The following is a 15,307-nucleotide window of genomic DNA, read 5'->3' on the forward strand; positions in this document are numbered from 1 at the left end:
TGACAAGTCTCGCGAGGCCTGACCAGTCTCGCGACAACTGGGAAGAGCTTGCCGCTGCTCTGGCTACAGGGCTCCTCAGGTGGCGGCGCTGGCAGTCGGGCTACGGAGGCCGGGTTGCCAGATTGCGGGTAAGTTCGCGTTTTACTTCAGGACTGTTCCTCCCACTTTCCCTTCCCTCCAGTACCTCTTAAAAGTTTCTTTTAGGGAAACGCCATGCGCACCGCGGGTGCAAGCCCATCATCATTTGAGCTTGTGTCCCTGGTCTTCCTAAACTCACTCCACCACCCTTTGTCTCCACTTAGCGGCCCTCAGCTACCGGCCGCTGCTTGCTGCCCGGGACTTGAGCTCAGGGATCACCTCTTCCAGGAAGCCTGCCTGTGTTCACCACAGCGCGCAACAACACTCACACGTCTGCATTTTCTCAGCCGCTGGGAATCGGCTTCCACTTCTCTGATGCCCCTTAACCGTTTGTCCAGTTAAAATGACCAGTTATGGAGCAGAGAGACGTTGTCAAACGAGTTTGTCCAGAGAGTGACCAAGACATGAAGATGCTTTAAGGAAGGGTTGAAAGAAATGGGGATGTTCATCTTGGAAAAGAACCCTGTGGGGGATGTAATATCTTTCTTCGCTTGACCCACAGGACAAAGTAGGACCTGAGGGGAGCAGAAGGCACAGCCTATTTTGCTGCAATGGAAGGAAACATCTTTCTTGAAACTATAAAGGAGTGGAGAAAAGCCCACATTCTGAGGTTTGGCAGCTCTGGGGTCATACCCGCATCCCACTATCGCCTTGTGTCCTTAGTCTGGTTATTTCACCTCTGTAAGAAGTGGTGGCCTTATTTGTAAAATGGAAATCATAATGGTAAATGAGAATATCCATATAAAGTGATTTTCACTCTGCTTAAAATATAGTAAAAATTTAGTAAACGTTAGGCTCTGTTTCTAATGACTGGTGCAGGTATAATTATCCTCCCTCTACAGATGAGGAGACTGAAAAGCCTGAGACATACATAAATAACATTTAATAAAAAACATTTAATTTATTTATTGCACTTTTCCATGGCCCAGACCTTGTTCACCCTCCTGGGGATACAGCACAGAGAAAGGCAAACACAATCACTTCCCTTCCCCCAGTGTACTTTCTACTGGCAGACTCTGGAGATAATCAAGAAACAGATATATAAATGAGGGAATTTCAGACAACAATCAGTACAATGAGACAATAGAATAGGTTAGTGTGATTGAGAATGATAATGAGAAGGCAAAGTGAAGTCTTTCTGAAGAGGTGACATTTGAGCGGAGTCCTGAATGATGATAAGGGACCTACCTGCACAATGACAATTCCAAGTCATGCAGAGGCCCAGAGGCAAGTAGGAGCTAGGTAGCACTGAAGAACAAAAACGAGGCCACTGTGTTCCTAGCACAGTGAGCAGGGAGGAAAGTAGTAGGACATAAGCTCAAAACAGGTATCGTAGGGGCGCCTTTTAAGCCATGTCCAAGGGTTTGGATTTTATTCTAAAAGTAATAGGAAGCTACTACAGAGTTTAAGTTGAAACATACAAATGATATGGTCTGATTCACATTTTTTAAAAGAACTTGGTTATGTTGTGGAGAACACATTAGAGAGAGGGGGCCAAAAATGGAGGTAGAGCAGTTAGGAGGCAATTGAGGTGAGTAATGGTGGTCACCTTGAGTGCGTATGAGTAATTGATTAACTTGTAGTCATAGGGCCAGAAAATTGCAAAGCCGTTAAGATCCAAGTGTCTACTGACTCTTTCCTACTCTGGCACAAAAACTTCAAGATGCTATGATTCTGCAAATTTATTTGTATTGTTTTATGTTTGAAAATCTTTTTCATCTGTATCTACCTTAGTTCTTATACCAGATCGTCAGCTTTTTCAGGGCAAGACCTGTTATATATTAAGTTTCTTACAGCGTAGACTCAAACCTCATGAAATCAACAATACGTTCCCTTAATCATTTTTTTCCTCCAGGCACCCCTTCCATGTAGCAACAGATAGCGATATAAATATATCAGTAATAGTGTCTTTGCCTTGACATCTTTTATTTTGTTATGTAATTGCAAATGAAACTATTCCTTTCCAAGGTATAGTAATCTTGATAGCAGTAAAATGGTGTTAGCTGTAGTTCTCGTGAGTCTGAGTATGCTTGTGATATTGCATAAGTCATTATGATAACTAATGCTAAGTAATGAGTTCTACCATGAATGGAATGGGAGCACCTCAGGGCAAGGTTAGTACGAGCCTGTTCTGTAGGTAGAGGTGTTGATTACAAACTTAAAATATTAGGGGCTGGACTGACATTTCAGACTTGGCACCTTTAATTTATAATATCATTCTTTAGCAATAAGTAATTAAACCTTGTGAACTCTTCCTAGTTAGCTATGATCATGTCCAATTTTACATAATAGGTAAAATTAGTTGTTATACAAACCATTCTGGGGGTGGAGGTGAGCAAAATGGGTGAAAGTGGGAAAAGCAGGAAGAATTGGGAGAAAAAAAGAAAAAAGAGAAATCATTTGATAGTCACACATTTTCTTTTTTTTTTTTTAATGTATTTTTAAAGGTTTTATTTATTTATGTGAGAGAGAGGGTGGAGGGTCAAAGGAAGAAGCAGACTCCCCACTAAGCCAGAGCCTGATGCAGGATTCTGTCCTGGGACTCCAGCATCATGACCTGAGCCAAAGGCAGACACCCTGATAGTCACACATTTTCTTATCTGATTATTGGTTCTCAGGCTTTCTGAAAACTTGAAGATTATAAAGATGTATCATTTTTAAAATGTGGTTTGTAATTACATTTTTTAGTATTTTTAATGCATAATATAAATTAAGGAAATTGTGACTTAAATCTTAATGTGTTAGTCACTGAGCTGCATTTCTTAGCTATTTGCCTAATAAAACCAGATCCATTTGGCAATGTCAAACATCTAGCAATTATTCCAACAGTACTAACAACTGTTTATTTGGCTGCTATATATTATAATAATCTCCTTATATCTAAAAGAGGAAGAATAATGCATCTTAATAAATAGTAAGAACAAGTGAATTGTAGTTTGAGAATAAGCTGGATAATCACAGTGTTCAGTGATTGCGGTGACATCATGAAGTTGTTTCAGTGAGTCTTGATATCCTAGTTTCTTATTTCCTGGCAGCTTCCTTTAAGCCACATGTTTGAGGAGCTACTCTATTTAAAAGATCGTGAAAAAGTTTATATATTTGACAGACTAGGTGAAATGAAAGCAGAAATCATTCATCCATAGGAGGCATTTTTTAAAAGTAATATTTATTAAGATTAGGGCCAGCTTTGTGCATAGGTGACCTGTGCAGTCACGTAAGAGCCTGCTTTTAAAAGGGCCCTTTGCCCCAAATAGACGGAATGACATTTTAACGTAATTCAGGCTAAAGCCATGTCAGCCTTCCTGGGATAAGCAGAGTGAAAGGCGGAGGCAGAAAAGGAGGGAAAATGGAAAAGCCGAGAGCCCAATCTCAGGAAGTGAAAGAAAGGTAAGAGATAACGCAAAACGCAAACTCGGGTCTCCGGAGAGTAGTCAGGATATGTGAAATAACACTAAGCAAAATCCAAGCTCCTTACCACGGAGACCCTGGGTCAACTAGACCCTGCGTGCTTCTTGAACTTCATGTATTGTTTCTCCCCCCATTCACCACGTTCCAGCCACGCTGCTTTATGTCTGTAAATATCCCAAATCTATTTTGCGGCCTCAAGACCTTTTTTTCTGCCTGGAATACTTTGTCCCTCAGTGTTTCTCCTGGCTGACCTGTCGTTTGGGTCTTAGCTGGAACACCACTACCCAGTCTAAATCACCCCTCCTCTGTCCAGTCACATTTGCGTATCTGAAATCCAGTTTGTTTTGTTGTTTCCTTCTTTATTATTTTTTCTCCCAACCCCTGAATGTAAATAACACAAGAGCACGGACCTTGGCTTGTTCACCGTATTATCCCAAGCACTTAGCTTAGTGCACATGATTGTACTGAGTAAATGGGGGATGAGTACACGGATGAAAGCAAACAGAAGGTGGTCTGGTAGTGCAAGGAAACTTTTGAGAGCAGTGAGCTGTTGCTCTGATGAAGATCTCCTGTTGGAGAAGATTAGGACTCCTTTCAAGCAGTTTTCCCATGTTTCCTGCGGGGTTGGCTTGTGTATTACAGGCAGTTGGCTACATGTCCACCCCCGGGCAAATGAGCAGCATTCCTTAACTGCTTAGATTCTTTTTCTTTCTTTCTCTTTCTTTTTCTTTCTTTCTTTCTTTCTTTCTTTCTTTCTTTCTTTCTTTCTTTCCTTCCTACTTTCTTTCTTTCTTTCTTTCTCTTTCTTTCTTTCTTTCTTTCTTTTCTTAGATTCTTGAAAGAAAAAAAAGTTCATTAGCAGTAGGAATATTGCCTTTGGGTACAAAATACAGGAGATAGTAAAATAACCCTTTGACTGATCTTTTATATCTTGATTTCCTAAAACTTTCACTTTATTTTTAAAGATCAATTAAGTCTAGCCCCAGGGAAGGGAGCCATTCCTGATTATATAACCCTTGGATTATTTAAATACTAATGCTATCTCAAAGAATCTCAGCTCTGATAAGGTATAGGACATGTTGCCACGGTTTCTAAACACTTTGGTCTCTTCAAGTATAGTGCTGAAAATATAGGTCTAACTGTACAACAGGAAATATTTAATTGTTTTAATATTTTAATAGTAGTGCCAGTTGATCTATAAATAGTAAGCATTTCCAACTTGTCTGTCACAGAATCCAAACAGATTATTTATTAGGTAACCAGCCCCATCATTCCCTCCTCCTCTCTTGAAATTACCTTTATGTAACATTTTACTATCCGGCTCCTTTTTTTCCTTCCCTCCAATTCCTTCCAAATGACCTGACTGCCGACTACCCTATCCCATTCACGGACCAGACCGGTCTTAGAGGTGCCTGCATATTTTAAAAAGTTCTCCCCTCAAAAAACATTGAGGGGCTTGTTGTTTAGTAAGACAGGAGTAGAATTTTTGATTCATAGAACCAAAGAAGAACCTTTAAAGATCACTTTATGAATGATCTTGTCATTCTTATTCTACATATGGAAAAACTGAGGAGCAGAGTTGTTCACTGACCGCTCAAGTCCCTTGGCTAGCAGACAGCAGAAATAGAACTCAAACCCAAATATCTTAACTTTTAGACCAGTGCTCTTCCCAGCGCAATGCCCTTGTATATATACAACCAGTGGCAAAGAGAATTCCAAAATGTCTATTTTTAAACAAGCTAGAGATGGTTAATAAGAGAGGGAATTAACATTAAATACTATTTGTACTGTGAGTTTCTTTGCTATAAGTCTTACTTCTTTCTAAACTATAGCAGGGAAAAGGTGTCTTTTATTTCTTCTTCCTGCTTGCCAATTTGCTTATGAAGGAATAGTTATGAGAAATTATTTAAAGGGTATAGCCAGTTTTCTCTGGTAAATACCAGATCTATGTCATTTTCTCTTTCACCTTGCAAAATTTGCTGATACTTTAGCAAATGGAGATACAAGAAGAGAATGATGTAAAGGGAAAATGACATTAAAAGAGACATAACAAGAAGGGTTAAATTTCTTTCCTTCTTTCTTTCAAGAGGGGGACGGGGTGGGGGCAGAGGGAGAGAGAGAATCTTAAGCAGGCTCCATGCCCAGTTTGGTGGTGGTGGTGGTGGCGATGATGGTGATGATGATGAAGGGACTGTTTGGGCTTAGTAGTGAGCCCACACATCTCTCCTTCTTTGTTGCCACACCTTGTCTTTCTTCCCTTTACTTCTGGTTCATTTTCACTTTAGACAAACAACTAAATGGCATTAGAGTTCCTTAACTACACAGCTTGTTACATACTTTTAAGTAAATAATAGATGTTTTAAAGGCATTGAGTAAACAACAAGAAAATTAAAATACCTAGGAATTAAATGAGAAATGTGTGAAACCCATATGAAGACAGCTTTGAAACGCTACAGAAGGTCACAAAAGAAGACTTGAACAAATGGAAGAATATACCAGTTTTTGGGTAGCAAGACTCAACCGTATAAAGATAGATACCAATACTTTCTCAATTACCTTGTAAATTTAACATGATTCCCCAACAATTGGCATTATTTTGTTTTGCTTTGTAAACAAGATGAGATTTTTGAAGTTAATGTGTAAAAATAAATAACCAAAAATAGCCAGGAAAACTTGATTAACCAAAGAAGTAATGAGGCAGTTACCAGATACAAAACATATATTATAAATTCCCCATTATTAAGATAGACTAACCAACGGGCCAGAATAAAAAGTACAGAAGTAGACCCAAATATTTATGAGATTTGATATAAAGGTCTAATCTCAAATCAGTGGGAAAAGATGGATTCCTTTATAATGTTGAGGCAACTGAGTGATGTTCTTGGGAGAAAATAAGAGTTGGGTCTATCTTATACTCTATACTAGGATGGATTCCAAATGGATCAAAGATTTTTAAATGAGACTATAAAAAATATTAGAAGAAAATATGAGAGAGTTCTTTATAACTTTGGAGTGTATAAGGACTTACATTTGACTTAAAACTCCCAAATCATGAAAGATGGATAAATTTAGCCACAGTCCTTTGTATAACAACAATAACAACAAAATCTATAACTAAGAATAAAGGAGGAAAATACATTTGCAATTCTTAGTGCAGGCAGAGGAAATAGTCTCCCTGGGACGTAAGAACTCCTAGAAACTAGACAGAAAAAAAGCTAACCATGTAGAGAAAAAAAAAATGGCAAAAGGTATAAAAATACAGTTCACATAAAAGGAGATACTAAATGGTTCTTAAAACATAAAAACAAATGTTCAGCTTCATCAGACTTAAGATCTTAAGATACTGCTTTTATCAACAAGATTGTCAAAAATCCAATAGTTATGTATTACACCATGTTGGTGAGAACTTGGAGTACCAGGCACTATTATTGGAGGGATGGTAAATTAGGGCAGTTGATGATTGAGGGCAGTTTGGCAATTTTTATCAAAATATCAAGTGTGTATAAATGATGATACTCTATTTTTGTGAATTTGTCATACTGTAAATTTGTGCACATGTGATGTGATCTATACATAGGGCTTCATTATAGCATGTTTATAATAGCAAAAAATGTGAAACAATTTAAGTATCTATCAATAAGGGAATAAATAGATATGGTCCCTTCATAAAATGGAATGCCATGTAGCTATGAAAAATAAAAAAGAAATAAGAGGGTGCCTGGGTGGCTCAGTCAGTTAAGCATCCAACTCTTGATTTCAGCTCAGGTCATGATCTCAGGGTTGTAGGATTGAGCCCTGCATCGGGCACCACACTGGGCATGGAGCCTGCTTAAGTTTCTTCCTCTCCCTCTCTTAAAAAAAAAAAAAAAAAAAAGAATTAGGATGCTATATAAAAATATGGAAATAATTCCAAGTTCTACATTAATTAAAAAAATAAATAACCAGCAGATTACACAGCCATGCTTATAGTATTCAGGACTACTGCATACACCAGAGGACCTGTTTATATCATGTATATGACCCATACCCTCAGGGATTGTACAGTGCACAGCATGAACAGCTGGATGCTTCGTGCTGGTTGTAACCTACCTTCTTAGTTGAAACAAAAGGAAAGGAGTCAATATTTATTCATATTTGTTTATGCATAAAGGAACTAAAAGTATTCACAAGAAACAAAAACAGTGGATACTTAAGTATGTGGAAATGGTGTCGAGATAGATAGGATGCATATATGCATCCATTACACATCCCTCATTGGAGTGTATTAACTATTTTTAAAAAACTAAAAAGACATACTATTTCATTATCAGTATTATGAATATTCATTCAATATTGTAATTTCATCAAGTTAATATTTACCATCTTTTCTGCCAGATGTTTTTATCTCTTTCCTTTTTATTTTCTCTATTTTTGGTCTAGTAAAAAGAACTAGTTTTAGAAAGTATTGAATGCCATCTCTTTGGGAATATAAATTATTAAGTCTGTTAGTCAAACATATACATCACAGGCGGATTTTTTTATCTAATGAGATTGCTAATGATATAGAATTAAAATTTTAATCAAAGTAAAGCTCTAATTTAAGTTTTCTGGAATAGATTTATTGTATAAAACAAGAATTTTTTTCCCCTCAGTGTTCCACTTTCTCTGTTTTTTGCTGACCTCACATTTTCCCCCTTATGAGTCACTAAACTAGAAAAACATGTATTTTCCTTGAATGGGCATATTGTTTGTAGAAGAATAGAATGTTTTCCTTCTGTGTCATTCATTAATGTGAAGTTTGATATGTGTGTGTGTGTGTCTGTGTGTGTTTATAACGTTACAGAATCCCTTTTGGTTGAAGAGCTTGCTAGCTTCTGTAAAGGAAAAAAATAAGGAATAAATAAAAGAGGGAAGGGAAAGGCATTTTATGATATTTAAGGTTTAAGGATATGACAGTGAATACCTGGCTTATTAAGAAAAACTGCTCTTTGGATCAATAAAATTAAACCCATTTCTGTTAGTTTAATCAACAGTATCATCTCCATACAGAGTAGTAGTACTGTTAATACTCTCATCCTGTATTTTCAGAGAATGAAGTTTTTCCTCATAAATCAGTTTCCCAGCATGCTGTAGTGGAAAAAGGTTGGGTTTTTAGCTCAAGAGAACCAGATTCACATTCTGCTTTAAAACTGTTTAGCCTTGTGGTCATGGACAAGTCACATAGCTTCTCTATGATGTGGTTTTCATTTATGTAAATACCTTTCATTTATGTAAATATAAATATGTAATAATACCTGCCTTGTGGGGCTCCTTTGAGGGAGGGTAAAATCCTCTAGCATGGTGCCTGGCCACATTGGTGCTTAATGATGATTCCACTCTGGGTTGAGTGGCCGCCAGCCCCTCTGTGCACACCACTGTCAAAGCACTTAGCACCTTCCTGATATCTGTTCATTTGACTGTCTCCGGGGACAGACTCTGCTATTTAATCTCACCTCCAGGATTTAGGACATTGTGAGGCATGTTAAGTGAATGAAGTAATTTAAACACTTAAATTTTCTTTTAACACTTTAAAATAGAAATAATTTTAAAAAGCCTTGTTAAGTATGACATTATGTGAAATCTGTTGTACAGTTTAGCCACGATATATCCATTAGACCTGGGTTATGGTTCATCACTTAGGGACTCTGTGTCCAGTTAGGACAAATAACCACTAGATGGGGATCTTACTCACTTTGGCTTCATTTCTCTGCGGTTTTTCATCTGCATGCTTCCCCGGTTCCTGTTGCTTGCTACCACAGGGACTGTGAAAGTTGAAGCAGGATTTTAACATTCAGGACAGTGGAACAATACCATGTTGGGTTCCCAGAAGGTCCATTCACATTCTTTACAGCAGAATCTGTGATATCTTCCTCATTCAGTGGTTAGAGAAGAGCTGGGATAATTGCCTTGGGGTTTTTTTGTTGTTGTTTTTGTTTGTATTTTAATGTTTTTTTTATTATATTATGTTAGTCACCATACAGTACATCCCTGGTTTCTCATGTAAAGTTTGATGATTCATTAGTTGCATATAACACCCAGTAATTGCCTTGGTTTTAGTTCTCTGCCTCAGTTTTGAGCTCCCTAGTTTGGGTTTCTGAGTCCTCAGCCTCTCTGGGGTTCCCCAGGAGGAAGCTGCATCTCCTGCCAGCTGTTTCTAAGGCCAGAATTTGGCTTTGAATCAGGTACTGGTGTGCTGAGTTACTGATTTCCCCCCAGGAACTCAGAGGTATAGCATGCCACCTCTGTTCACCCCAGTACGCCACATGCATATTCCCATTTTCTCTCTGTGTGCTCAAACTCACAAATGTTTAAGAAGTCGGGGCACCTGGGTGGCTCAGTCGGTTAAGCATCTGACTTGATTTTGGCTCAGGTCATGCTCTCAGTGTTATGATATTGAGCCCCTCATCAGGCTCCATGCTGGGCATGAAGCCTGCTTAAGATTATCTTTCTCCTTCTCCCTCTCTGCCCCCTGCCTCCACCCCCCCGCCCCCCCCCCTGCAGCTTGTGTGCACATCCTCTTTCTAAAAAAAGAAAAGAAAAAAAATGTTTAGGAAGGCTTGCCCCTAGCTTTCAGCTTCTTTGGTCCTCCTTTATGAGTTATCGTCTCACCATCTATGTTTTGTCTTCCAGAAATTTGTCAGACATTTCATCTGATGGCTCTTCTCCCATGTACTCATGAACATTATGAGTTTATACTCTTATAAAGTAGTCTCTTTATGACTTACTCATTCCATAACTGGAAGCCTGTACCTCCTACTCCCTTTCACCTATTTTGTCCATTCCCCCACCCCCAGCCCCATTCCATTCTGGCAACTTTAAGTGAAAATCAAATTTTTAAAAAATTTAGCTTTATTAAGGTATGATTTATTTTTATTTATTATTATTTTATTTACTATTTTTTTTAGAGAGAGTATGCACATGCCAGGGGGTGGGTGGAGGAGCAGTGGGAGAGAGAATCTTAAGCAGGCTCCATGCCCAGTGTGGAGCCCCACACAGGGCTCAGTCTCACAACCCTAAGATCATGACCTGAGCCGAAATCAAGAGTCAGACACTCACCCAACTGAGCCACCCAGGCGCCCCAAGATATAATTGATTTATAACAAACAGCACATATTTATAGTAAGAAAATTTGATAAGTTTTGACATGTATATGCATTTGTAAAACCATTACTACAGTCAAGGTAGTCACTGTACCTATGAAGAAATAAGGCTTGGAGAAGCCTAGAAGCTCAAATTGGAATCCAGGTGTCTCTGATGTCAAGGTCCATGCTCTAGGCTTTGAAGCCTGAGTGCTAGCTAGAAAAAAACCACTGGCTGTTTCTCCTGTTGCTCATTTGTGTGGAGAAGAACACACAATTTCTGAATCTAGCTATTCATTTCTTCAATAAGAGGGTTCTTAATGTCTTAAGTTTCTGTACTTTATTCCTATTTCTTATGCAGAGTGGTTAAGCCGTATTCAAATACAACTTTTTAGTTCAGTGAAACTGCACCATTCACTTTAATGTTCACAGTGGAGCTATATGAGACATTAAAATCATAGATATATATTTTTTTCTTTTCATAGGAAAGCATTTAAGAAGCTTGTGGAGTAATATGAATCAAAGTACTATAAGATCTACAGGAAGTCCCTCAAGATAGCTGGTAAGACAATAGGAATTTCTGTTTTTTTCAACAGTGTATTGTATAATTATTTTATAGACATTCTGACTATAAGCTTTCTAGTCCTGTGATGACAAGAGATATTTGTCACAGTCTTGTATTATTATGTGATTTTTAAGTGTATTAATGGTGGAAGCTATAAGTTACCTGAGACTTAGCTGTGTTCTTCACCTCTGCCAGAAAATGCAGATTTTATATCGATACAGATAATCATGTGGATATAGTCCTATAGCTATATCTACCTGTCTGTTGAACTTTGTATTTCTCAGATATTATCAGCAATGACTAAAGTGCTATACTTCAAAATATATAAAATATATCTAACATGTATATACATGTATGTGATGTTCTTATGCAAAGTTGAAATCGAATTTGACTACTCTTAAGACATGAAAATTTATTTTCTACTTCTCCATTTTTAGGAAAAGAAGAATTTCTAGACTCTTCATCAAGATATTCATTCACCCAGTTAAATCCAAGCCTCCTGTAGTAAAATCATGAATAAAAATACATCTGCTGTGGTATCATCCAGTCTACTTGAAAAGTAATTTTTAAATTAAATTTAATATGTTTTGAGCTATCATAGTTTGAAATATGTAGAATGTTAATGAACTTTCGATTGAAAATTCTATACAGTTAACTGTGGTCTAAGGTGATAAGGAAGTTGATCAATAATTACCTTACAATGTAAATCAGTGTATAGGATAAATTCTGCATTCTTTTTTATAATTCCTTATAGAAATTGCCTTTTAAAAAATTGGATCTGATTTTTCAAATATCTAAAATATTTTATGATCCCAGTATAAAAATAACATAATATAAGATTAACTTTTGCTGAGTAACAAACCACCCAAAATGCCTCGAAACAACAAGCATTTATTTGTTCTCATGTTTGGGTAGGTTGGCTGAGCAGTTCTTCTAGTATGTACCAGAAGTGTGGGATGGCCCCATTCACATGTTCTGGCACCTCATCTAGAAAGGCTGGATGGCTGTCTCTTTGAACCTGATCTCATTCCCCAGGAGGCTAGCTCAGGCTCTTTCACATGATAGCGGAATGGTTGCAGCAACACGCCCAAGTGTTTTTCAGATGTCTATTTCCCTCACATTTGCTGGTGTACCATTGGCTGAAGCAATTCAGATAGCCAAGTCCAAATTCAAAGGGTAGGGATATAGACTTTACATTTTAATGGAAGGAACAGCGAAGTCACATTCCAAAGGGCACGCAGACAGGAATGGGAAGAATTGGTGGCCATTTTGCAAACATGTAACACACATATAACAAGGTATATTCAGAGAAGTCATTCTTGTCCTTCATTCACTCTGTGACCTCATTCTTCCTATAGATAACCATTTTTATTCTCGGTTCCTGTTTAGTGCTGCTTTTTCCATAAGCAAATACACGTAAATATATACACGCTTACATATATGTGTATATAACAGTAAACAAGTGCACACCGGCCCTTCAGCTCAGGTTCACATGTCTTCCCTGGAGAAGAGTATCAGGCCAGTTAAATTCAGGATGTCTTTCTCTGTTACCTCCTCCTGAGAGCACTGGAAAACTCCAGTCTTCAAGGGGCACAAGCCAGGCCCATTTGTGTGGTATGCAAAGAACTCCATACACAGAGCTCTGTGCCCTGGTGCTGAACAGTTTTACTTTCTGGGATAGCACAGAGTTTTGTCCAACTACATAAGGCAAAATCAAGCCTATGAGAAAGAATCATAGAACCGAGGCAAGATGTTCCCAAATATCCAGGCTCTGCCTCCTAGGTTCCACTTGCCAGCATATTCTTAACAAAAGGGTAGCATATTATATATACTTTTTGGTCTTGCCTTTTTTTTTTAGCTTAAGTTATATCCTGGTGATCACATCAGTATGTAAGTGTCTTCCTTGTACCATGTTATAACTGAGTAGTATTCTATCCTGTGAATGTACCATAGTTTATTCAGCCAGTACCTTTTTTTTTAAGATTTTATTTGTTTATTTGACAGTGAGTAATTTATTTACAAGAGACATATGTCTCTTGGAATATTAAGTTGTAAGGACATAAAGGAGTGAAGCCTAGAAATGAGAGAGTTATTTATTTTTTATTTTTTAAAAAATTTATTTACTTGTCAGAGAAAGAGAGCATGCACAAGCGAGGGGAGCTGCAGGCAAAGGGAGAAGCAGCCTCCCCGCTGAGCAAGGCGCCAGACGCAGGACTTGTTCCCAGGACTCTGGGATCATGACCTGAGCCAAAGGCGGACACTTAACCGACTGAGCTACACAGATGTCCCGGCATAAGGGGGTTTTAAAATAAGGTCCTAGCAAGTAAATGCTGTATGAAATACAAATATTCTGTTGGCATTAAAAAAGGAGGGATCCTTTACTGAAGCAATAATATATGGTGAAGATTATATGTTATACCCATTGAAGGAAATTCACACTTGGAGGGTTTAAGGGGTTATGGGAGGTACCTAATGAGGTACCTTAATTCCCTCTCTCCATCTGCTCTCTCATTTCTAGGCTTCACTCCTTTATGTCCTTACAACTTAATATTCCATCAAGAGTGGGCTGAGCTTCTGAAATCTGTAACAGTGAAACATTGTGGACCCAGTCCCGACTGCCTCTTTTCTTAGCTAATTGACTGTTGCCCTAGTAACCAGATAGGCCATCCAGCACTAGAGCCTAATTCAGTAAAATGCAACCTTGAAAGCTGTCCTGTATAGAGAGCAAAATATTCAAAAGCAGGGAGGTTTGTAAGGGTTTGGGTTTTTTTTATATTTTAATTTCTTTCATTCTATTATTTTATGATTTAAATTTTGAATACACACTTCCTTAAAGATACAGTTAGAATTTCTGTGGCAGAAGCTAAGAAAGTTCTTTCCAAAAGCTATAATCATATGGAAGATATGAGGGAACTCTTTTTTAATAACAGTTTCAGTTTATTGATGTGTTTGAAGATAGCAAAAAGTCCTATAATTCAACGATGGCTTTCAGTACAGCAACCAAGCAGATCTTACACCACATTTTGCCTCTGGAGTAAGACAAACTGGGTTTTCATGGCTGTTCTCCAGCTTCATAACCTTAGACCACCAAGTTAACTTTCCCAGATTTTGGTGCTTTTAGAAAATTGAGGGTAATCTTAGGAGTTGTATAAATATTAGGTTGAATGGCATAATGTATGTATATTGCTTAGCATAGTACCGAGTACATCACAGGAAAGCAGGCAGCCCTAAGCCTCATTTCAAACTCTGTTCAAGTTCTCTCAGACCAGTAAAAGTCTCCTCTCTGAGTGGAATGTTCAGAAACACAACTTGCGGGTATACCTTTTGCAGAATTCTTTTGACAGTTCCTTTTCTAATGGCATTGCTCTTACGTCTGACGGAAATTATGGTTGGAGCACATGCTTTCTATCAGAAAATACTCTTCCTAAATTAAAAAGATAAACTTTTTGAGATTCAAGTAGAGGTCGTATTTATTTTGCTGTAAACAGCCACAGACATGGCTTTTAAAAAGTCGATTGCCTAACTCACTAAAATCTTTAATTTTGGGATCTCTCAGTGTAGTCTAAAAGTCAGCTAAAGACACATCTCTTCAGTTACCTCTAATACAGCTTTACATTTATTTAAATCCTATGTTGAAGGTATTTTTCTTTGTTCTACTCCAAAGAAATAAGCATTATTGCTGTGATTTCTTCTATGGTTTGATTGTTTTTACAGAAAAAAAATAATAGAGGTAACAGAATCCATTTGATTGCTTTTCTATCACCATACTTTTCTAAATGTCGTTGCTAGTATTATATACTGAGTATTTCGTGTTATCTAGATTTAAGAATTTGATTTAGCAGGTAGTTTAAAGAGAAGTAGGCACAGATCTTTAGGCTAATTTGTGAATGCTAATTTACTTTATCTTAGGGATCCTGCCTTTCAGATGATTACAGTTACCAAGGAAACAGGCCTTGGTCTGAAGATCCTAGGAGGAATTAACCGAAATGAAGGTCCCTTGGTATATATTCAGGAAATCATTCCTGGAGGAGACTGTTACAAGGTAAAAATGAAAATAAAATAACACTTCACAAAAAAAAAAAAAAAAAAAAAAAAAAAA

General features: G+C 37.7%; 1 protein-coding gene across 2 annotated transcripts in view; it reads left to right on the plus strand.

Moving 5' to 3' along the window:
* The first annotated feature begins 30 nt into the window (after nucleotides 1-30).
* Nucleotides 31-15,307, plus strand: part of STXBP4 (syntaxin binding protein 4) — a 223,583-nt gene continuing 208,306 nt past the window's right edge. For both annotated transcript variants that reach the window (XM_040640852.1, XM_040640853.1), the window contains exons 1-4: nucleotides 31-128; nucleotides 11,129-11,205; nucleotides 11,646-11,767; nucleotides 15,118-15,250. In XM_040640852.1, the coding sequence (XP_040496786.1) occupies nucleotides 11,721-11,767; nucleotides 15,118-15,250 (180 nt within the window). In that variant the 5' untranslated portion in view covers nucleotides 31-128; nucleotides 11,129-11,205; nucleotides 11,646-11,720. The remainder of the gene's footprint in view (nucleotides 129-11,128; nucleotides 11,206-11,645; nucleotides 11,768-15,117; nucleotides 15,251-15,307) is intronic.

The sequence above is a fragment of the Ursus maritimus genome, unplaced genomic scaffold (genome assembly GCF_017311325.1).
Source record: "Ursus maritimus isolate PB19 unplaced genomic scaffold, ASM1731132v1 scaffold_24, whole genome shotgun sequence".
In the NCBI taxonomy this organism is placed as follows: Eukaryota; Metazoa; Chordata; class Mammalia; order Carnivora; family Ursidae; genus Ursus; species Ursus maritimus.